General features: G+C 39.2%; 1 protein-coding gene across 2 annotated transcripts in view; it reads left to right on the plus strand.

Annotated features, from left to right (window-relative positions):
* The window catches only part of EXOC4 (exocyst complex component 4), an 806,466-nt gene that overhangs the window by 324,964 nt on the left and 455,804 nt on the right, over positions 1–25,698 (plus strand). Inside the window, exon 10 of one of the 2 annotated variants that reach the window (XM_070787322.1) lies at positions 3,255–24,820. The exons of the other annotated variant lie outside the window; for it this stretch is intronic. Within the exon in view, the coding sequence (XP_070643423.1) occupies positions 3,255–3,274 (20 nt within the window). The 3' untranslated portion in view covers positions 3,275–24,820. Of the gene's footprint in view, positions 1–3,254; positions 24,821–25,698 lie in introns of those variants that run through there. 2 annotated transcript variants of the gene reach the window in all.

Below are 25,698 nucleotides of genomic sequence, written 5' to 3' on the forward strand. Positions count from 1 at the left end.
AATATTTTTCCAACAAGTGGAATAGTGAGATAGTGATTAAGAGACTGTTTTCAAACCAAAGATAGTCGTATTGACCATTCTGGGTGTCATTGAGGCAGAACTATCACAGCCTGAACTGCGAGAGGAATTTTAGAATCTAAGATTCCAGAAACCTTAAAGAGACACCAGTTTGATGTTAAATGTTGAAATTATGTGGACTGTGTTTTTATCTGAAAGCCTACCTCTTATTTATTATTTGGTTTGGTGTCTGTGATGAGATATTTGGGAGAAAAGTGGTATGATCCTTAATCTACAAAGTACAAATTCATATCCAACTTGACATTATTTCCACTAATATCAGAGAACAAGTTATAGAGGACAGGTATTGGAAACTAGACAGATCACTGGACCTTTGAGATGTTTGAAAGATCCTCACATTGCCTTGCCTTTTCATTTGTTTTAAACTACTAATCACCTGTGGGTATCTTTGGCAAGATGCTGACCCTTTGGTATCTTAATTTTCCCATCCATTGCTTCAATAACATGATACTTCTAGGCTCAGATGAAAGTAGGATTGCAAAAGCAATTTGGCCATTTAGCAGCTATGGTATTGTAAGGTATTGTTATCTGTGTAGACCTATTTTCTTCTTCAGTGAAACGAGGGTGCTATGGTTTCCCACTTGCCCAGTCATCTAGGTGCAGAGTATCCTCTATTATCTGCAATAACAGAGAGAATAATGTCAATTTTCCAAAAAGGAAGATGATTAAAAAATCATTTAGAAAATATTTCAGTATTTGCATATTACAATGACATATTTCCAAGAGTTCATAATTCAGGAAACAAAAGTTAAAAAAAAAAAAAAAAGGTCCATGAAAATTCAGTCTGATTCAGAGGCAAATAAGAAGCTTTACAACTTTACCATCTTATCCCTTTGTTCCCCCACACCCCCTTGTGGGGTAGAAGTGCGTCCATACCTCTAATCAGTGAGGGTTTTAGCTTAAAGCATCGATGGCTTATTTTCTTAAAATTTCAAGCATTTGTATAGTCAGACAGGAGAAGACTCTGTGAAATTGTCTTTTTCCTAGCTTGTATAAAAGCATCAACTATATACAGAGTATGCCAAGACAGTATATAATTAAATATTGCCAATATATATTTGAAAGCAGGTTTGCTGTGAATCACGGATCCTGGGAATAATCCCCTGAAGATTGTCCTGGTGACAGTGAATAGAAATGTGACAGATGTGGAGTCCCTTGCCCTTCCTCCCCTTGTTTACATACTGCTTTTTCTTTAAGAAATAACTTATTTGGTATGGTTTTTTTTTATTCTTCACCACAGACCTCTTTGTAATTGGGATTTTTTTTTCAGAGGTAAAAAAAATCTCAGATTGGTGCTTTAGTTCATCAGAAAGCTTAATGTTGATGTTTACTGGTGTTGCTGGCCTAGAATACTCACTGATAGTTACATTATTTCTATTCAGAGGAATCTCCCCGCTTTTATGAATAGAAAGATCTGGTGGAAATATCTCATGTTAGAAGGTGGTCTGTGAAAATGTTTGGAGGTGTGTGTGTGTACATGTATTTGTGTGTATTATATACACATATATGGACATAAACGTTTTTTAAATTTTTTAATATTTATTTGTTTGCACCACTTGTGGCCCATGGGGCCCTTAGTCTTCATCGTGGCATGCAGGATCTTTAGTTGTGGCAGGAAAAGTCTTAGTTGAGGTATATGGGATCTAGTTGCCTGATCGAGGATCAAACCCCGGACCCCTGCATTGGGAGGGGAAGCCCTAGCATATATTTTTTAAGAATTAAGAGTGAACTCATTCCCTTCAATTCTAATAGATTGTAAACCCTCTGAATGGTTGTATCCCACCACTATATATGGACTTCCCCGGTGGCTCAGATGATAAAGAATTTGCCTGCAATGCAGGAGACCTGGATTTGATCTCTGGTTCTGGAAGATCCACTGGAGAAGGGAATGGCTACCCACTCCCGTATTCTTGTCTAGAAAATTCCACAGACAAAGGAGTCTGGCTGGCTAAAGTCCATGGGGTTGCAAAGAGTCAGAAATGACTGAGCGACTAACACACACGCGGACCATTTTATGTGTGTGTGTGTGTGTGAGATTCCCCTGGTGCAGCTCCTCTTTATAAAAACATTTTGGTACAGCCTCCTTCTCCTTTCCATGGCTCTCTAGTCCCTGCTGCTCTCCCCAGTTCTGCCACAGTTGGAGAGAAGTGAAAAGCCCTAGAAGTGGGACTATTGCAGACAAGTCAAGCTCACCGTCCTGCTTTTCTTTGTTATCCTTCTCCTGGATGACAGAGAACGGCTCTGTTATGCTCTCTCCAACTACAGGAGCAGTCGTGGCAGCTGCTATCTCTTAAGATATGATCATGGCCTTTGCCATTTCACCAGGGCACAGCCTAAAAATAGAACTGGTGGCAGAGTTGAGTCAAGCCTCGTGGCTTTGTGAACATGTGGGACTTGTGTCTCTCGCCAGCAAGGCTTGACACCAAAAACACTCTGTCCCAAATTTCTAGTTTGAAGAAAGCTTCCAGATCATCTCTGGGACCTGAGGGTAATCGCATCCAGATCCTGCACCTGCCCACCCAGCTGGTCACCAGTTGCGCACGTTCACATTTTGCAGTGCTTTTGTTGACTGTGTCACCTTAATTGTGTGACTGTGTCTCTAAATGGCAGTGTGGATGTGGCTGTGCATGTGTGTGTGTTTGTATAAATACACAGTCCCAAGTACAGAAGTGCACTATGGTATCGTAAACAAATGTTATCTCGAGAATGTCTATAGATGTAAACTTTTTAGACTTTTGCTAAATTGGATCCAGCATGATGCCAACACACTGACATCTATGAAATTGGTTTTTATTAAAGTCTGCAGGTTATTCTTGTACTGGCAGTGGCTTTGATTAAGCACTGTATTGGGGTCATATGCTAGAATAACAGCGTTTTGAAATCCCTGGCTGTTTTTGAAACAACTGTGATTAAAGTTCTGGCTCCTTTCCCATGATTACTAATGTGTGCTGAGGGTTGAGTTTCCCTGGCTGTTATTGGTGATTGAGTTGTGTGGCAGCCCCTTGTGCTGTCTTGCCAATATCAGTGGCATTCTCCAGGGGAAAGTGATTTTGCATTGAAATGCGAGAACTGAAAGCTATAACAAAATTAACACGGGGTCTAGGGTTTCTGGTGTGGCTGGAGAGCTAGAATGGGAATGTTTCCTAGAGCCTAATTCATCTGTGATTGAATTTCAGACAAAACAATGGGGCCATGATGAGAAGGGAGAGAAACCCATCTAAAAGAGATTATGGATGAACAAGCTGAGGAATACGATATGGCAGAGTTGAGATGTAGACCATCAGATACTTCAGGTTCAGCCAGGCCTTTCTTCTTGACAGGCGTGTTCTGTGCCTTGGCGTGGGTGCCCCGGGCAGTGGCATGCTTGGGAACCCCATGCCATTAGGAATGATGTCTTTGCCTGCCAACGGGAAATGGAAAATGAACTCCTTTCATATGTATGCAGAAAAAATATGGAAATAAATGTGCATGAATCAAGAAATGTGTGTTCCTAGGTTCTAAGACGTACTGTGGAGTTATCGCCATCTAAATAAAAACAATTATCGACTATTGCTACCCCAATTAATAAGTTCTTTGGGGAAAAAAATACTGGATTTAAAAAATTAGGAATATTAGACATGAGATTTTTTTATCAGTTGCTACCAAATTAAAATCCTATGTAATTTTATTCTTTTATTTGCTAGCCTTTTGTCTTTGGAAGTTTTAGGATTTGAGTATTTATTTTCTACCCATAGAGGTTATAAATTCCTTGATGATACCATATCTTTGACTCAAGTTGTTTTCTCTCACTGTACTGTACACAAAACAGTTTTGAAAAAGCTACCTGTGGATTGATTTAGAATTTATCCTTTGTGCTCTACAAAAAGTTATTTTTACGCTTTAATGCAGTATTATACACAAACCTAAGGTAATTCAAAGTTACCTTGAGAGAGTTCTAAATGTAAGGAATTGGCACACTTGGTACTTTTTATTTAGCTTTTTTTTTTTTTCACATTTCCATTAACTTTCAGGACTGATTTCAAGATGGAACAGTGGACTTTTCATCTTATTTCTGCTCACCTTTCACACATCGTTAGGTACTGATGTATGAAGCAGAGAGCAAAACTGTAGTAGGTGTATACACACACACACACACACACACACACACACACACACACACACATATATGTGCTTGAACTTCAGAGACTAATTTCATCAGTTATTCAGCAAATATATTCTGAATACCCACCATTGTCAGATGTCATAGGTACTTGAAATAGATACAAGAGCAAATAAAGTTCTTGTAATCTTTTATTAGTTTTATTTTATTTTAAATGTGTTTATTGAGATAAAGTTCACATGCCATAATACTCAGTTTTCCAGTGTGTAATTCAGTGATTTTTAGTGTGTTCAGAGTGTTGTGCAAACATCGCCACTCTCTAGTTCCAGAACGCCGTTATCACACGCAAAACGCATCGCTGTCTGTCAGCAGTCTCTGTCCCTGCCTCCTTCCCTCAGCTCCCGCTAACCACTAATCTGTCTTCTGCCTCTCTGGATTTGCCTGTGCCCGACCTTCAGTATCCACGAAACTGTACAATGTGTGGCCTTTTGTGTTTGGTTTCCATCATTTAGCATCATGTTTTTCAGCTTCCTCCATGTTTGTAGCATGAATCGGAACTTTATTCTTTTTTTTATTTATTTTTTTCAGAAATAAGGAAGGCCGTTGGAGGAGCAGGTAGGGAGTGGGAGGTTGGTTTAAGTCTGGTTTTGGATGTTAAATTAGTCATTCTATGAGCATTTCAGCAGAGGTGCCAAGGAGGCAATTGGACCTACCAGTCGGGAGTTCATGACAGAGGTCTGGACTGGAGATAGGAATTGAGGCATCATTGGCATATAGATGATATGTGAAGCTGCCAGGTTAAATGATATCTTCCATGGCATGTATGTAAAGCAGAGAAAGGGTTCAGAGGGTTGAGCTCTGGGGTCTTCAAGTGATATAAAGTCAGGAAAATAAGGGGGAATGAGCCAGAACAATGGAGAAGGACTGAGCAGTAAGAAGGGAAATGATGATGATATGGTCCTGGAAGCTAAATGAAGGAATTGTTTCCAGAAAAGAATGGTTAATTGAGCCAGTTTGTGCTGCTGGATCCAATAAGATAGATAAGGATTAAAAAAAAAAAAAGATAAGGATTGAGAATTTTACAAGGGTGGCTTCCATACCACCATCGAAACCTGAAGGTGGGAGCCTCACAACTGTGTGTGTTCCTGTTAATTTCCATGGTCCTCAATCCCCCGCAGCTCTTACCGCTCTTCTCGAGTCCAGCTTGTCATTCTCATCCTGCTCAGTGTCTCATTCATGTCTGTCACCACAGGGAGTCCAGGGTCCTCAGTTAGCTACCCTACTCGGGCCCCCTCTCTCTAATACTGCTCTGTGCGTCTCCGTTTCCCTTGTCTCTCCAATGAATTTACCTGACTCATCATTGAGAATCCTTTATATCCTAGATGGCCTAACGGAATGTTCTTTTAACCTTCTTCCTAGAGCAGTTGGAGCTAAAACCCATCTCACCTTTGAAAGCCTACTTCCCTGCTGCTGTTTTAAATGGTGGCTCTTTTCTGTCACATAGATGGCAATAAGTGTCTCTCTTGCCTCTTCCATTTTTTTTTTTGTCTTCTCCAGAAAAATTCCCACACCTTGAGATTATTCCATCTGTTATTATTTCTTGTTGTAGTTATTTACAGACCTGAGCATTGTTCCATTTCTTCCCCCCTAGCTGTGGATCATGCAATCTGTATTTGCTAATAATAATTTGTTTTCCCAATTTGGGCAAGCATCAGTATTTCAACCTGACTTCATTGTTTTTTTTTTTTATAATAGCAAGGACAGTTTCTTGAGACCGGTTTTTTGAAACATTAGTAAATATGGAAGATGACAAATGCATTAGTTAAGCTCCTGCTGTACTGGCCTGATCTTTTTAAAAAAAAAAAAAAGTGTGAATTTTAAGTGATTTATATAGTTGAAAAGAGAACTTAATGTATGTGTCAGATATGCTGATCAAATGATAAAGTAGAGGAAAATCGAGCCTCACCCTTTTATGCAGGCAGTGAGAGGAGAGGGACATTGCAGTTTTTAGAGGCAGATGGAATTTGAACAACTAATAAATCAGGTTTTGAAACATTGAGGAACAACTTATTTCAATGCATATGGTGTTGGATCTTAGACAAGATAGTACTGGGAGTAAAAATAGATTAAGCAGCATCAGAAGTCCATTGTACCTAAGTATCATCTGCATAACAATATTTAAATACATTTCATGGCACCAAACTCAGAAATTTAATAAATAAATAATTATAGTGCGCCAAGAGGCGCCTTCAAGATCTCCATGGAGTTATACATGAAAGAGATCAGAGTGAAATTGTATTACCACACGCATTCTCTGATCATTCTAATATTTCCGTCCCCATTGTGTTTTAAGAAGATCAGAAGGCTATAATCACTTTATAGATTTCTCATAAAAAGCATTAACAGAAGAAATGCAAATGATCATAATGGACAAATTTGCATCAGTGCGTGTGAGCCTGCTTCATGCTTGGAATGTAGCTGCACAGCTTCTCTTTGTTCACAGAATGATAGAAAATGAACCACGTCAGAAAACTACATGCAGCTTCAGTATAAAAATAGATTTTAGAAAAGCAAACTAGTGTGGCTCTGAAGTTTTAATTTATTAATTTGCCAAATAATGTAGAGGGACAAGCAAAAATTTATGATTTTAAGAAATTAAGTCATCTTTTATTGACTTTTTATGTTATAAATGAAGTAAGGAAGTTTTCTTTTGGTTTATTTTTATAAGGCATTTTTAGTAGAAGATGCTTAAAGTTTCTATAGCAGAATGTTCCTTGGAGTTTGTTTTAAACTAGATTCTGGGTCTTGAATATCGAACACTTTAATCTGAGACTGTTTTTTGGTTGGGTAAATTGAGGAAAAAGACAGAAATTCTCATATTCCTCACAGTTCTCTAGGTTAACAATATGCTTGATTGTGTCATTTGAGTTTGACTTTCTCAAAATGGTGTCATATTATTGTGTTCATCAGTTATTGAACACTTAGCTAGGAGATAAAAAGACCCTGCCTTTTTTTTAAATTTAAATTTATTTACTTTAATTGGAGGCTAATTACTTTACAATATTGTATTGGTTTTGCCATACATCAACATGAATCCGCCAAAGGTGTACAGGTGTTCCCCTGCCTTTAAGATGGTCACAGTTCCTGGGAAGAGAGTGTGCAACACATTTAACTGAAAAATGCAATGAAATTAAAGATGACATAAAATAGTAAAATATGAGATCCATAAGATTAGCTTGGCAGAACAATTATTTGTTCTGGGCCCTGAATTATAAAACTTTTCTCTAAATATGATAAACTTGCAACAAACTTGTATCCAATTATGATATTTTTACTTTCAGCCTGCCTTACGGTTTGGAGGGATACTATAAGCGTATGTTAAGTCAGCTTACTTTTGAGTCCATTGAATGCCACCACTGAAGCAACTCTTGTTAAATGTAATGCTTCTGATGTTGTCCATTGACTGTCATGCTGTCAAGCCTTCTACTTTGCCTAAACCGTGGCTTCCTGAGTGTGTTCTATTTGCCAGGCCACTACTCAGTAAAAGAGACCTAAAATGACTAAAGGCAGGTGTTTGCCTTGAGGGAGTCCCCTGTAATAAAAGAGCAATCAGTAGTGTAGATGCAGTGAAGGAGCAAGGTCAAACAAGAACTGTGGCAAGGTCTCGTGGCTTTGTGTAAGTACTTTGGAGTTGGAGAATACTATCCACGGTTTTGACTTGAGTAGTTAAACTTTGTTACTATTCTTCGTTTGCAATGATGAATATATATGTAATGTTCAGCCATGATGAAACTGGATTCATAGAGGGTGTTTACTAACTCTGCTGGATCGAGGGAAAATGAATACATGTTTTTTGTCTTAAATCATCCTTGAGTTATGATAGAGTTATGTCCCTGTAAGTCCGTCGTAAGTTGAAAATACTCGAAGTCAAAAATGAACTTAATACACCTCACTTACAGAATGTCATGACTTTACGCTGCCTACCTTAAGTGTGCTCAGAACACTTACCTGAGCTGGCAGTGGGCAAAATCATCTAACGCAAAGCCTACGTAACGAGTGTTGAATATCTCATGCAGCTTATCAAATAGTGTACTGACGTGAGATACAGAATGGTTGCCTGGGTACAGAATGGTTGTTCACCTTGTGGTCCTGTGGTGAGTGGGGGCTTACATTCACTGCTGCTGTCGGGCATCCTAAGGGAGCATTGTATTGCATATCACCAGCTCAGGAGAAGAAACTAGGGCTTCTCTCCCTGTCCCACCACCAAAGAGCTGATTATTCAGCATTTTCTAACGTATCAGTGGTTATAGTCAGTAAAGACTATATACTATTTTGCTGTCTTCTATTTTATACTGTATAACATTTTATATATTAATACTATTTACTAATTTATAGTGTGTAGTATTTTGTGTGTGTGTGGGCTTAGTCGCTCAGTCGTGTCTGACTCTTTGTGACCCCATGGACAGTATGTAGCCTGCCAGGCTCCTCTGTCCATGGGATTCTCCACGCAGGAATGCTGGAGTGCGTTGCCATGCCTTCCTCCAGGGCATCTTCCCCACCCATGGCTCGAACCCAGGTCTCTTGTATTGCAGTCAAATTCTTTACCGTCTGAGCCACCAGGGAAGCCCTTAGTATTTTATAGTACCTGTAAAATGAGAGGTTCAAATGCTGCTTCATTGCTCTGTCCCTTTAGAATTCAAAAAAAAAAAAAAAAAAGCACACTTTGTTTTTATATTGCTTTATGATCATTTGCTCTTTAATATGAGCAATATTCCTTTTTATTCTTGATATGACTCACCATAACTAGATATAATTAGACATATATTTAGCTTCATGTTTATAATCTATATGACTGTGGCATATAGTGGTAAATTTTCGGGAAGTTGACTGCTACACAATTCTTGGTGATGGTCTTTGACTTGATAATATTTATAGGTTTAATCTCAGTGCATTTTTATGAAATCCCAGAATTTCACCGTTTAAATTGATTCTGACTTCCCAATCATTGCTTTAAATCTCTTTTATGCTACCTCGACAAATGTATATCTGGCTTGTCTCAGGAAAAACAAAAATAAAGATCTTACATTACAAGGGGAAAATCTCTCTCCTAAAACAGGCATTACTTTTTTATGCTCTACTTATCCTTGGTAAAATTTTCCTTTTATAAAGCCCAATCTGCCTTTTTGAAGCTTCTAACCTATTTGTCCTAATACTGTCTCTAAGACCACAGAATGTAATTTTTTTTCCTCTTTTTCATCGTGTAGCACTTAACAGATCTGAAGAGAACATTCATACTCCTCCCCACTCTCCCATTCCTCTAACCTAGACATCTCCCATTTCTTCTACCCACCTCCCCATTTTAAAAAAATTACTAAGAATAAAACTATGACTTAAACCCGCTTACCTCTGAGGATCTGACTCTTAAAGCTTCTTCATAGTGAGGATTAGCAAAACACAACCAATTCCATGTTACAATAGCTATTACTTACACGGTGCTGTATAAAATTTTAGAAAGAGGTTCACATACTTAATTTTTCTTGTTTTTTATCATAAATCCTTGAGGGAAAAAGGTGTATTTTTATACTGTTTATAGATAAAATACTGTTTATAGATACAATAAATGGAGATTGGAAAAGTTGAAATGCCTTGACCAAGGATAGACACATAGAGAGGAAGTAGTGAAGTTGGGATTTGAATCCAAATCTGACTCCAGAAACTTCTTTTCTGTTTACACCTGAGGCCTCTGGTCTAAGGGTGCCTGTGCAGCCCTGGCATTGCTTGTTAAGGTTTTGTCTTCATGTATACGTGCATTTTTTTCTGAGAAAAAGATCCATAGAAGGTCAGATTCTGAAAAGCTTTTCTAACTTCAACAAGGTGAAATATTTTCGTGTTGCCTGCCTCTCTGAAAGTGTGTGCATGCATGCTAAGTCGCTTTAGTCATGTCCAACTCTGTGTAATCTTATGGACTGTGTAGCCTGCCAGGCTTGTCTGTCTTTCAGATTCTCCGGGCAAGAATACTGGGCTGGTTGCCTTGCCTTCCTTCAGGGGATCTTCCTGACCCAGGTATTGAACCTGTGTCTCTCTATGTCTCCAGCACTGGCAGACGGGTTCTTTCCTACCAACACCACCTGGGAAGCCCTCTCTGAAAGTTTACTCATCCAGAAATGATTTACAGATAGAATCTTCAGTAAATAAAAGATGTGGCTTTATTACTTCCCTTCTTTTAGAGATACAGCTTTCATTGAGATTCATGTCATCGAGTAAAGATCCTTCCCTTTGGCTGAATCACTGGGCTGTATTATGTGAATATGTATGTAATAAACATCATACATGGGCTTCCCTGGTGGCTCATTGGTGAAAAATCCTGCCTGCAATGCAGGAGATGCAGGTTCAGTCCCTGCATTGGGACGATCCCCTGGAGGAGAAAGTAGCAACCCACTCCAGCATTCTTGCTGGGATAATTCCATGGACAGAGGAGCCTGGTAAGCTATGGTCCATAGGGTTGCAAAGCGTAGGACACAACTGAGCGCACACGCCTGCGCGCGCGCGCATGCACACGCACACACGCGCGCACACACACACACACACGCACACCCCTCTTACCCTTTTTCACTTTTTAGATCTAACCAGATCTCTCTCCCCCTCAACCTTTCTCTCTTTCTCTCTTCCTCTCACACACATGCACATTTTGTATTCTCTTATTACACTTTCCATGTGTTCCAAATTTTAAAATTTAGAAATAATTTATTGTTAGTTTTGTAAACAATAAGAAAATAAATTTTGAAAAAATGTGGTTTATGGAACTTGTCTTATTACTTTATTGCCACACCTCATTAAATAATATTGAACTTCTGTCAGAGTTTAATGTGTGCTATCAATTCACTTTGGTTATTTTGAGTGGGGCTGTGTTTTCATTTATGTAATAAACTAAAAAGTATTCTAGGATTCTGAGGTATTAACAGTAGGTTGGGAGAACTGTGAAATGCTTAGAAGGGGTTAGATTGGGTATAGATGTAGGAACATTTGTTTTTTGGGGAAAAAAAAGATGAAGGATGTCCAGGATGTTTATTTTCTTGGTAAGATGAAAAAGCAAGGTCATCCAGTAAGAGTGAGGGAGAAAGTGGTATAGTTGGGATGCTTGAGAGTGGGGAAGGGTTGATACGATTGTTGTGAAGAAGAGATGAATTATCCAGAAAAATGTGGTTTACTTGCTATGCAGTGTTGAAGGACCCATTTTTGTTAGCCAGTATACTTTGTGCGGTGTCTGTTTCTGGCACTGGCTGATAAAACACAGAGATGGCAGGTAATCGGGCTCCTCCATGGCTGTCTTTCATCAGGTCTGATGTATGAAGAGACAGAAGGTTCAGTGATGGTGTTAGCAGAAGTGGGCCTTGCACTATGCAGCTTGAAATCTTGGATGAATAAGGAGAACAATAAAAAGATCACTTTATTATTTTTTAAAATAAAAAAAATGGTAATGAAATGGGAGAAAGATAAAGGAAGTATTGATGGGAAGTTGTGATGGAGGTAAAAAAGATTGGGTGAGAAGAGTAGAGTTCATAGTTAGATGGTAAGACTGAGCAGGGACTGAGGGGGTGGGCAACTGTTGCAGGTGGGGTTATCCAGAAGCAGATATGGAAAGAGTCAAAGGTGCAAGATACCTGATGGGAGTCATCACCTATGAAAGAGTCCAGGGAGGAATTAGGATTTAGTAGAGAGAAAAGTGAAATTGGAGACAGCTTCTTGAGAGCCTCTGCCAGCACAGCAGGGATCAACTGGGTGGATCTTGCCCATCAGAATTGTCTTGCATTGATGTGAAATATCCAGGACTTTATTTATACTTATTCACTGGCTGTGGGCCTCCAGAGGAGGGGCTCTGAAATGGCAGACCCCGAGGTGGCTGGCACCTGGAGCCTGTCTGCTGGAGGGTTCATATCTGTGTCCTATGTGGGGCCTGAGGTTGAACAGAGGAAGTCATTGGAGGTGACAGTGTCACAGCTCTCAGTAGCCTTTGTGTTTGATGGGCCAAGCGCGTAAATCTTGACATCATCCTAGATACTGGGGGACCCTCAGGTAAGAAGGAGATTATGGAGCAGAAATCAAACTCTTAAGTGGTAGGGAAACAAGATAGGTAGGGTGACCCAGCACAGTGACATGGGACCTAGAGCCTCAGAATTTTTAAGAAGTTATTTTTCAGATGCTGAAGGTGCAGTGGTCTGGAAGCTGCTTTGGGACACCATGCAGGCTACCCCATCTATCCTCCTGCCTCTGAAGGAGGAAATAACCAGTGCTTCAGAGGCCTGTGCAGAGATGGTGTTCACAGGAGAAAACCAGGGATAACAGAAGTTTTGGAGATTGGAGGAAAGGAGGATCTGAATCTGGAACAGAGAAATTTGGAGTATTAGAAGGAAGGGAGTAGCGTGGTAACAGATGGTCGCGTCCAAGAGATTGATGACACAGGAATGAGAGATGCAGTAGGCTTTGGGCTAGTGGCCTGTGGTTTTGTCGCCTTTCTCTTGGTTGATGTTGGTCCCAGGAGCTGCAGATCCTGGGTACTGCTTGGCAGAGGGATTTAAAGGAGGCTTCAGTTTGCTTTGAAGAAGATAGGAGTGGCATTTTGAAGCAAGACTTAACATCTAGATAAAAATTAGGAAGTGGGTTGTGTTACAGGTTACTCTGAATTTTAAAACACAGGATCTATTTGCATTAAATCACATCACTCTCCTTCTCCAGATATTTCAACAGCTTCCCATTATGCTTAGGATTTAAAGCATCCTCTAACTTGACATGACCTGCTGCTATGTGATCTGGCTCTGCCTACCTCCGCCTCCGTTTCATGCTGCTTCTTCACTAGCCTGCTGACACTGGACTCAATGTTCTCTGTGCCCTGAATGTGCCGAGCTCTTGCCTCAGGGCCATCATACATGTTCTTCCCTTTTAGTTGAACACCCTTCCTGTATTCTTTATGGACCAACTTCCACTCAGCTTTCAGGCTTTGTATAAGTATCACTCTGTCTGACCTGGAAGTGAATTAGCTTCCAATAGATACTAGAGAGATTATTGTTAAGTGTTAGAGAGGTATCATGGTCTCTCCTGTTAATTCTATTCCAGTCTCACAACATAGAAAACAATTTGTAATTACATATGTATTTGTGTGATAGCTTAATGTCTATCTCATAATCCTGTGCTCAACTCCATAAAAGCATAGCTGTATCTTTTTTGATCACTTTTTCCGCCCCATACCTAGCACAACAGCTGGCATGTAGCAGGTTTTCTAATAATTGTTGAATAGTGAATGTTCGGTGCATCCCTACAGTATTATGCTATCTTTAAAATCATGTTCTTAAAAAATAATTAATGACTTGGGCAAATACTCAGGATAGACAGTTAGGAGGAGAAAGCTGGCTGGGACAAATATGTACATGGTTTCAGTACTTTATGCGTGTGCTTCAGTTGTGTGCTGGAGTGAGACATTTTAGTGGATTCTCTGTGTAGTGTCTTCCTCAGACTGATACCAACATGGCCAGGTTTCAGGAACTTCATTTTTCATAGGCTTGTAGTTGCTGGTATGTAGAATATGTCCTTTCTACTGACTAAATGTATTATTTAAATGAACTCATATTTGATTTGATTTTCATTTTGTATGCCCAGAATGGGCTTACTGGGAAGAAAATAGTTGAGTAAAGCCTTGAAAGGAGGTAAGGAAGTGAGTCATTTAATTCTAGCGTGTTACCAGGCGAAAGGAACAGGATGGATGGACAGAGGCCCTGAGGAAGACACACGCGTGGTGTATTCACGAAAGAGCAGGGCAGGACGTGTAACTGGAAGGGGTGGTAGGACTTGAGCCCAGAAAAGGGGCAGATAGTAGAGAATCTTCTAGTCATTGAAAGGAGTTGGGCTTTGACTTCAGGTGAGAGGAACGTTCACCCTAGAGAGGAAACATTCCGGACAAAGGAACGTACATTCTAGAGAGCAGAAGATTCTGAAGAGAGGGGTAACTGGGTTGGCCTTGTATTTTAACAGGATCACTCTGGCTTGAATGTTGAGAATCTCCTGAAAGGAGGCAAGGATGGAGGCACGGAGACCAATTATGAGACGAGTAATCAGGAGACAGATGGTGGTGGCTTAGTCTAAAGGAGTAGCAGTGATGAGGGTGGTGAGAAGTGCTGGGATTCTTTGTTTAGAAGGCTGAATGGCCGGGACTGGCTTGATGGATTGGATGAGAAGCATGACCGAGATAGAAGAGGCAGGATAACTCCAAGGTTAACATGAACAACCACAGGATGATGTTACTCTCACTGTTGCCGAGACCGTGTTTGGTACCTGTAATGTGGTTATGTGTGCTTAGTCATTGAGTCGTGTCTGACTCTTTGCGACCCTTTGGACTGCAGCCCACCATGCTCCTCTGTCCATGGGATTTTCCAGGCAAGAATATTGGCATGGTTACCTTGTCCTCTTCTAGGGGATCTTCCCGACCCAGCGATCGAAACTGCATCTTGTATATCTCCTGTGTTGGCAGGCAAGTTCTTTCCCATAGTGCCACCTGGGAAGCCCCGTGGTGGGTACTTTAATAAGTACTTGTTGAATGTGTTTGCATTTAACCCACCTCCCGTCTTTTTGTACTAATCTCTCTTTAGTTCTGTATTGCGAGAGTGGTGCTGGATCATCTTTAAAAAAAGTTCACACTGAAGCTATATTCATGGACCATCCATTTCCAGGGCTAAGTCATGCTATCTAGTATCTTCAGAGACTTTTTATTAGTTACCTCTGCCTCTTGGCTCCCTCCTGAGCTAAATTGACAAATCATTTTTTTGTGCGTTTTAATAAAAGACTTGTCAGTATCGTGCTGCTAAGTCATTTCAGTTGTGCCCAACTCTGTGCGACCCCATAGACGGCAGCCCACCAGGCTACCCCGTCCCTGGGATTCTCCAGGCAAGAACACTGGAGTGGGTTGCCATTTCCTTCTCCAATGCATAAAGTGAAAAGTGAAAGTGAAGTCGCTCAGTTTTATCCAACTATTAGCGATCCCATGGACTGCAGCCTACCAGGCTCCTCCATCCATTGGATTTTCCAGGCAAGAGTACTGGAGTGGAGCACCATTGCCGGTATCTTAGACTTTCGAAAAACAACATGTAAAAAGCAGATTCACCGATCTTTGAAGAACTACAAAAGTAAAATATATTTCCAAGAAGAGGTTGAAGCAATCATTTTATATGATGCATTTAGAAAATGTTGATAAGTAGCTCCTTTGTTCTGTGACTGAGTCACTATTTTTGATCCGTCAGATCAAAATTTATTGAGTACCAATATTCAGTTCAGTTCAGTCACTCAGTCGTGTCTGACTCTTTGCAACCCCATGAATTGCAGCACGCCAGGCCTCCCTGTCCATCACCAACTCCCGGAGTTCACCCAGACTCACGTCCATCGAGTCAGTGATGCCATCCAGCCATTTCATCCTCTGTCGTCCCCTTCTCCTCCTGCCCCCAATCCCTCCCAGCATCAGAGTCTTTTCCAATGAGTCAACTCTTCGCCTGAGGTGGCCAAAGTACTAGAGTTTCAGCTTTAGCATCATTCCTTCCAAAGAAATCCCAGGGCTGATCTCCTTCAGAATGGACTGCAGTCCAAGGGACTCTCAAGAGTCTTCTCCAACACCACAGTTCAAAAGCATCAATTCTTTGGCTCTCAGCCTTCTTCACAGTCCAACTGTCACATCCATACATGACCACAGGAAAAACCATAGCCTTGACTAGACGAACCTTTGTTGGCAAAATAATGTCTCTGCTTTTGAATATGCTACCTAGTTTGGTCATAACTTTCCTTCCAAAGAGTAAGCGTCTTTTAATTAGGAGTCCTGTATTATGTGTTATCTTTGCTAATCTATTTTCCAAATTATTAATATCAAGGCTACTTTGTAGAGGAACAATGTCATATTTTTTCTGTCAAACAGTTGAAATTTCATGTATCTTCCCTGCCTTCTGTAAGTTGGTTTCCAAGATCAACAGTGATAGGTGTATCATTTTGGAATGCTATTTTTCATTGTTTTCGTACAGTTTATAATACCTTTGTCTCTAACTTTTGGTGTGTTGTTTTTTATACCTCAATCGATACGAACTTCTTGGTGTCATGAACTGTGTCTTTTAGTTAGATTTATGTCTCTATGAGATCACTCCTAGGCACAAAACTGCTGAATTCCTGACTGTAGATTGAACTCAAATAGTATTTTCCTATTAAATGAGTTTCCATCAGAATTACTTTTTTGAAACCATTGATTATACTGGTTTGTTTAAAATTCTCATACCTGCTTTGGGGTAAATAATTGAGAAAGGCTTTAGGTTAAAATTGCACAGACATGCCATGAGTTTTGCCCATTTTATTTATCCACATTGGGGAATTCTTGTGATAATCAAGACAGAATCTAAGATGCTTCAGATAAAAAAGAAAGAGCATAAGATAATCATAATTAGATAGTATAAAAATGTCAGCCCCAAATGATACTAATTATTTTTTCCTGAAGCATAACTAATATCCCAAAGCAAAAGTACAGTTGATTTTCATTTAAAATCCCATTAGAATTATTACATATGGTGATTATAATAATTGGCATAAATATCTACTTGATGAAGGTATATATATGTTATACAGTGTCAAAAATGTAAATAAAACCATTGAGTAGGATATGTTATAAAGGAAATTTTAGATGGAGGATTTTCTCAAGAATACATTATGTGGTTCATTCTCCTTATTTTATTGATAAGACTCAGAGAGGTTAAGCAACTTACTGCCATATAATTACTTGATCTCAAACTTGGAAAGAGAACTTCATTCTCCTCATCTCATTTTATAATTTACTATATCAAATTCTGTCTTATTATATATTGTATCTTACTATATCAAGTTAATGATTACCTTTACAATGAGCTGTATTTATTGCTTATATTTTTTAATTTTTCTTAGAGTATTTGTAATCTTTATCTTCCGATAACTATGAAGATTAAAGACCAACAGCCAGTGGTAGGGATATCTGAACAGGCTCCAAAGGTGCTTGCACTGGAATAACTGAATTCAGAGGGGAAGTTATTTGTAGACAGTTCTGTGAAGAGTAAGTTCTCTGGAGACTTATCTTTATAGCAGTATGACTCGTACTTTCCCTTTACTTCCCAGGAAAAAAAAAATTTAATGTTGGATAAAACACTTAAAAGGTGTTAAGTTGCTTTGATGAGTTGGCAAGTGAGTTAGGATAATTGAAGCAAAAAACATAAAAGGAATGCAGAAAAATATTAAAGAAAGTACTACCAAGGTAATTTTCATCCTGAGGGTATTTGCCAAACCTGAGTGAACTTGCAAGACACAGAATAGAAGCAAAACCCAGAACCTGCCCAACCTGGGGGATCTAGTGGAACATACCCCCAGCCTCTACATAGAGTATATGGATCATCTAGACATACAGTCTATTTTCCATAATCTCTCCACCTCCCGTAAGGGACTCATAGGCCAAAGGGAGGGAAAATTGCTAAAAAAAAAAAACAGCTTTATTGTTAAAATATACATCCTCTGGGAGATGTGAGAAAATTTCAGAGTGAGAAGTTAGTTTACAATGGGTTCCAGGTTGGTAGTACCCTTAAATAAACTAGTAGACACTATCACATGTTTTCTGGTAGAACATACCTTCTCACCAGGCCTCAAAGAATTGCTCAGGATAAATTTCTAAGGGAATGATCTTACGAAATATACATACAGAATACACATAGGATGAAAAGTTCCAGGAAGAAGATTCAGCTGGCGGGGAGTGTGGTGCAGGCCTGCCCTGGTGATGCAGTGGTTAAGAATCCTTTGCAATGCAAGGGAGGCAGGTTCGATCCCTAGTGGGAGAACTGAGATGCCACGTGCCGTGGGGCAACTAAGCATAAGCCTGAGCGCTGCAACTACGACTAGGCTCAGCCAAAAGTAAATAAGTAAATCTTGAAAAATAACAGATTTAAAAAGAAAATAAGATTCAGCTGAGGTGAGAGACAAAAGAATCAAATCAGCAAAGACTTCAGTATTGTAATTATGAGGCACTTCAGTTCAGTCGCTCAGTCATGTCTGACTCTTTGTGACTCCATGAATCTCAGCACGCCAGGCCTCCCTGTCCATCACCAACTCCCAAGTTCACCCAAACTCATGTCCATTGAGTCGGTAATGCCATCCAGCCATCTCATCCTCTGTCGTCCCCTTCTCCTCCTGCCCCCAATCCCTCCCAGCATCAGAGTCTTTTCCAATGAGTCAACTCTTCGCATGAGGTGGCCAAAGTACTGGAGTTTCAGCTTTAGCATCATTCCTTCCAAAGAAATCCCAGGGCTGATCTCCTTCAGAATGGACTGGTTGGATCTCCTTACAGTCCAAGGGACTCTCAAGAGTCTTCTCCAACGCCACAGTTCAAAAGCATCAATTCTTCGGCGCTCAGCTTTCTTCACAGTCCAACTCTCACATCCATAAATGACCACAGGAAAAACCATAGCCTTGACTAGACAGACCTTTGTTGGCAAAGTAATGTCTCTGCTTTTGACTATGCTATCTAGGTTGGTCATAACTTTCCTTCCAAGGAGCAAGCGTCTTTTAATTTCATGGCTGCAATCACCATCTGCAGTGATTTTGGAGCCCCCCAAAATAAAGTCTGACACTGTTTCCACTGTTTCCCCATCTATTTCCCATGAAGTGATGGGACCAGATGCCAGGAGGCACTTAATACAGGCTTATATCACAATGTTGTTTTAATTTATAACCTTTTGCCATAATGGGCTTCTACCTTTCAGATCTTTTCCTTGCCTCATTCCAGTATCTGTACATTTTTAATAGCTGCATCATATTCTAGTAGTAGATATAGTTAATATCTATAAATCTATCTATATCTATAAATGTTTATATCAGTTACATGCATATTTGTGTGTATGTTTGTCATTGGTTCTCTATTCTGCATTTTAAGTCATTTTTTTTGAAGTTTAATATAGTGTTTTGTGATAAACATCTTTGTTAGTCAAATCTGAAATTAATCATGATTTTTTTTTTATGGAACCTAGGTGGAAATTCCTAGAAATTTTGGGGGTTTAGTAGTATAAACTGTTAACATTTAGGGTTATGTGTTTTTCAACAATCATGACCGATCAAATGAAAAATTTAAATTTGAGAATAAGTACAAGATATAATTTTGCCAGAAAAATGGAGCAAACATGAGTATAAAAATTCACTACAAATTTATTCTTTTTTGGTAGGTCGCTGACATTGAACTTGCTGCATTTAATGCAGGACAGAGGTTAAGATTTCAAACATAATAGGCTCATTAAAAAAAAAAATGATTGTCATTATTTCAATTGTAGATGAATGAGAATAATGTATTTTTTAAAAATAATATTGTATTCCAGTAGAGTATAAAACATGTATTGGTCATTGAGAGCTGCAAGGAATGGAGAGTCTAAATAGGTTGTAAAACACTGATTATTTTTATCAATTATTGGTTGAGCATCGGGTATGCATGATCCTATATTGTACTCTACATAACAATAGACAAACAAAATGCCTCTGCCAGGTCTAGTTCTGAGTGTTGATCATGTCATGGTTCATGTTTAGCTGACTTGAAAGACCAGTTTTGTTCCATTGAGAATATTGCAAGAATTGTTGCTTAGGGGGCCTGGAAAGTTGACTACTGCTGATTAAACCTAAACAGTGACTGGTAAAGGTATTTCAAGCCACCTGTGCTTCAGTCATCCAGATGCTTCCAGCGATCCATGAAATAATGTTGTTTCTGTTTAGATTCCAGCCCTGATTGTCTTTGTCAGGAGCTAAACGCTACCATGTTGTGCCACTTGTGTTTCGACTCTTAATTTGTATTTGAGGAGACCTTTATCTCTCTTACTTCTGATAGTCATTTTAGGGTTTTATACTTTATACCTGTCACATCAGGCCCTGCAAAATAATTCTCCTTTCAAACTTTGGGAGTGCTTAGACTTAATCATGTCTCTGAGTGTGAAGACAGTGACAGCATTTAACAATACCACTTCTTCCAAATGAACTGGTATATTTATGCGCTAATCATTTCCAGTGGCCTGGGCTCTATCGTAGACCATTTCACAGGCAAAATAAGATTGATGGGCCCAATCTGTTTTCAGCTTGGTGCTTATTCACACCATAAATATACCACCCAGCTGGCAAGACATCATCAGAAGACTCGTGACTAGTCAAACATACGTGTTAGGTCAGCACTGCGATGGGCTCGTCTGATTAGAGATCTTCACTGCATTCTGTCATCTTTCATATCACTCCTGCTTTAGGTTAACAAGAACTACTGAGCAAATAGTAAAATCTTCTGCAATCTGAAACTTGAGTGAGGAGAGAAACCTTATTGTCTGTTTTAATCATGGCTGATGAACCAACACAGGAACAGTACAGGAAGCACAGATAGTTACCAAATTGTAACAATGCCTGAATGTTTGTGCCCTGCTTGTCACCTGTGACACATGGTAATGCTTTGTTAATGATGGAAACAGATAAGGCTGCCCCTACAGGGGGGCTTCCCAGGTGGCTTAGTGGTAAGGAGTCCACCTCCCAAACAGGAGACTAAGGACACACAAGTTCGATCCTTGCATCTGGAAGATCCCCTGGAGGAGGAAATGGCAACCCCCTCCAGTATTCTTGCCTGAAAAATCCCATGGACAGAGGAGCCTGGTGGGCTATAGTTCATGGAGGCAAAAAGAATCTGACATGACCTAGTGACTTAAGTCGGAGAAGGCAATGGCACCCTACTCCAGTACTCTTGCCTGGAAAATCCCATGGACAGAGGAGCCTGGTAGGCTGCAGTCCATGGGGTTGCTAAGAGTTGGACACGACTGAGTGACGTCACGTTCTCTTTTCACTTTCCTGCATTGGAGAAGGAAATGGCAACCCACTCCAGTGTTCTTGCCTGGAGAATCCCGTGGACGGAGAAGCCTGGTGGGCTGCAGTCCATGGGGTCGCACAGAGTCGGACACGACTGCAACGACTTAACAGCAGCATCAGCAGTGACTTAACAGCCGCAGCCACTTCAGGAATTAGCAGATGGGGTCTAAGGCTAGTGGGAGAGGGTTTTTCTGGAGAGCAAAATACATTTCCTCTGAGTGCTGACCATTGCAGCACACAACTGAAACACACACACACACACACAAACACATACACATTCAGATTTTAAAATAATTATTTAGTTGCTTCCGGTGTAGAGTTAGGTTATTTATTTGACTTTTTTCTTGTTTCTTGAGGTGTGCCTATATTGCTATGAACTTTCCCCTTAGGACTGCTTTTACCGTGTCCCACAGGTTTTGGGTTGTTGTGTTTTCATTTGCATTCGTTTCTATGCAAATTTTGATTTCTTCTGTGATTTGTTGGTTATTCAGCAGTGTGTTGTTCGGCCTCCATATGTTGGAATTTTTAATAGTTTTTCTCCTGTAGTTGAAATCTAATCTTATTGTATTGTGGTCAGAAAAGATGCTTGAAATGATTTCTATTTTTTTGAATTTACCAAGGCTAGCTTTATGACCCAGGATGTGATCTATCCTGGAGAAGGTTCCATGTGCGCTTGAGAAAAAGGTGAAATTCATTGTTTTGGGATGAAATGTCCTATAGATATCAATTAGGTCTAACTGGTCTATTGTATCATTTAACGTTTGTGTTTCCTTGTTAATTTTCTGTTTAGTTGATCTATCTATAGGTGTGAGTGGGGTATTAAAGTCTCCCACTATTATTGTGTTATTGTTAATTTCTCCTTTCATACTTGTTAGCATTTGTCTTACATACTGTGGTGCTCCCGTGTTGGGTGCATATGTATTTATAATTGTTACATCTTCTTCTTGGATTGATCCTTTGATCATTATGTAGTGACCGTCTTTGTCTCTTTTCACAGCCTTTGTTTTAAAGTCTATTTTATCTGCTATGAGTATTGCTACTCCTGCTTTCTTTTGGTCCCTATTTGCATGGAAAGTCTTTTTCCAGCCCTTCACTTTCAGTCTGTATGTGTCCCCTGTTTTGAGGTGGGTCTCTTGTAGACAACATATGTAGGGGTCTTGTTTTTGTATCCATTCAGCCAGTCTTTGTCTTTTGGTTGGGGCATTCAACCCATTTACATTTAAGGTAATTACTGATAAGTATGATCCCGTTGCCATTTACTTTATTGTTTTGGGTTCAAATTTGTACACCGTTTATGTGTTTCCTGTCTAGAGAATATCCTTTAGTATTTGTTGAAGAGCTGGTTTGGTGGTGCAGAATTCTCTCAGCTTTTGCTTGTCTGAAAAGCTTTTGATTTCTCCTTCATACTTGAATGAGATCCTTGCTGGGTACAATAATCTGGGCTGTAGGTTATTTTGTTTCATCATTTTAAGTATGTCTTGCCATTCCCTCCTGGCTTGAAGAGTTTCTATTGAAAGATCAGCTGTTATCCTTATGGGAATTCCCTTTGTGTTATTTGTTGTTTTTCCCTTGCTGCTTTTAATATTTGTTCTTTGTGTTTGATCTTTGTTAATTTGATTAATACGTGTCTTGGGGTGTTTCGCCTTGGGTTTATCCTGTTTGGGACTCTCTGGGTTTCTTGGACTTGGGTGATTATTTCCTTCCCCATTTTAGGGAAGTTTTCAACTATTATCTCTTCAAGTATTTTCTGATGGTCTTTCTTTTTGTCTTCTTCTTCTGGGACCCCTATGATTCAAATGTTGTAGCATTTAATATTGTCCTGGAGGTCTCTGAGATTGTCCTCATTTCTTTTAATTCGTTTTTCTTTTTTCCTCTCTGATTCATGTATTTCTACCATTCTATCTTCTAATTCACTAATCCTATCTTCTGCCTCTGTTATTCTACTATTTGTTGCCTCCAGAGTGTTTTTAATTTCATTTATTGCATTATTCATTATATATTGACTCTCTTTTATTTCTTCTAGGTCCTTGTTAAACCTTTCTTGCATCTTCTCAATCCTTGTCTTCAGGCTATTTATATGTGATTCCATTTTAATTTCAAGACTTTGGATCAATTTCACTATCATTATTTGGAATTCTTTATCAGGTAGATTCCCTATCTCTTCCTCTTTTGTTTGGTTTGGTGGGCATTTATCCTGTTCCTTTATCTGCTGGGTATTCCTCTGTCTCTTCATCTTGTTTAAATTGCTGAGTTTAGGGTGTCCTTTCTGTATTCTGGCAGTTTGTGGAGTTCTCTTTATTGTGGCGTTTCCTCGCTGTGTGGGTTTGTACAGGTGGCTTGTAAAGGAAGAAATGAAGAACCCCAGGGTTAGTAGAAGGAAAGAAATCTTAAAAATTAGAGCAGAAATAAATGCAAAAGAAACAAAAGAGACCATAGCAAAAATCAACAAAACCAAAAGCTGGTTCTTTGAAAGGATAAATAAAATTGACAAACCATTAGCCAGACTCATCAAGAAACAAAGGGAGAAAAATCAAATCAATAAAATTAGAAACGAAAATGGAGAGATCACAGCAGACAATACAGAAATACAAAGGATCATAGGAGACTACTATCAACAATTATATGCCAATAAAATGGACAACGTGGAAGAAATGGACAAATTCTTAGAAAAGTACAACTTTCCAAAACTGGACCAGGAAGAAATAGAAAATCTTAACAGACCCATCACAAGCACGGAAATTGAAACTGTAATCAGAACTCTTCCAGCAAACAAAAGCCCAGGTCCAGACGGCTTCACAGCTGAATTCTACCAAAAATTTAGAGAAGAGCTAACACCTATCCTGCTCAAACTCTTCCAGAAAATTGCAGAGGAAGGTAAACTTCCAAACTCATTCTATGAGGCCACTATCACCCTAATACCAAAACCTGACAAAGATCCCACAAAAAAAGAAAACTACAGGCCAATATCACTGATGAACATAGATGCAAAAATCCTTAACAAAATTCTAGCAATCAGAATCCAACAACACATTAAAAAGATCATACACCATGACCAAGTGGGCATTATCCCAGGGATGCAAGGATTCTTCAATATCCGCAAATCAGTCAATGTAATACACCACATTAACAAATTGAAAAATAACCATATGATTATCTCAATAGATGCAGAGAAAGCCTTTGACAAAATTCAACACCCATTTGTGATAAAAACTCTCCAGAAAGCAGGAATAGAAGGAACATACCTCAACATAATAAAAGCTATATATGACAAACCCACAGCAAACATTATCCTCAATGGTGAAAAATTGAAAGCATTTCCTCTAAAGTCAGGAACAAGACAAGGGTGCCCACTTTCACCATTACTATTCAACAAAGTTTTGGGAGTTTTGGCCACAGCAATCAGAGCAGAAAAAGAAGTAAAAGGAATCCAAATTGGAAAAGAAGAAGTAAAACTCTCACTATTTGTAGATGACATGATCCTTTACATAGAAAACCCTAAAGACTCCACCAGAAAATTACTAGAACTAATCAATGATTATAGTAAAGTTGCAGGATATAAAATCAACACACAGAAATCCCTTGCATTCCTATACACTAATAATGAGAAAACAGAGAAATTAAGGAAACAATTCCATTCACCATTGCAACGGAAAGAATAAAATACTTAGGAATATATCTACCTAAAGAAACTAAAGACCTATATATAGAAAACTATAAAACACTGGTGAAAGAAATCAAAGAGGACACTAATAGATGGAGAAATATACCATGTTCATGGATTGGAAGAATCAATATAGTGAAAATGAGTATACTACCCAAAGCAATTTATAGATTCAATGCAATCCCTATCAAGCTACCAACAGTATTCTTCACAGAGTTAGAACAAATAATTTCACAATTTGTATGGAAATACAAAAAACCTCGAATAGCCAAAGCGATCTTGAGAAAGAAGAATGGAACTGGAGGAATCAACCTACCTGACTTCAGGCTCTACTACAAAGCCACAGTTATCAAGACAGTATGGTACTGGCACAAAGACAGAAATATAGATCAATGGAACAAAATAGAAAGCCCAGAGATAAATCCATGCACATATGGACACCTTATCTTTGGCAAAGGAGGCAAGAATATACAATGGATTAAAGACAGTCTCTTTAACAAGTGGTGCTGGGAAATCTGGTCAACCACTTGTAAAAGAATGAAACTAGACCACTTACTAACACCATACACAAAAATAAACTCAAAATGGATTAAAGATCTCAACGTAAGACCAGAAACTATAAAACTCCTAGAGGAGAACATAGGCAAAACACTCTCTGACATACATCACAGCAGGATCCTCTATGACCCACCTCCCAGAATATTGGAAATAAAAGCAAAAATAAACAAATGGGACCTAATTAACCTTAAAAGCTTCTGCACATCAAAGGAAACTATTAGCAAGGTGAAAAGACAGCCTTCAGAATGGGAGAAAATAATAGCAAATGAAGCAACTGACAAACAACTAATCTCAAAAATATACAAGCAACTCCTACAGCTCAACTCCAGAAAAATAAATGACCCAATGAAAAAATGGGCCAAAGAACTAAATAGACATTTCTCCAAAGAAGACA

The sequence above is a fragment of the Bos indicus genome, chromosome 4 (genome assembly GCF_029378745.1).
Source record: "Bos indicus isolate NIAB-ARS_2022 breed Sahiwal x Tharparkar chromosome 4, NIAB-ARS_B.indTharparkar_mat_pri_1.0, whole genome shotgun sequence".
In the NCBI taxonomy this organism is placed as follows: domain Eukaryota; kingdom Metazoa; phylum Chordata; class Mammalia; order Artiodactyla; family Bovidae; genus Bos; species Bos indicus.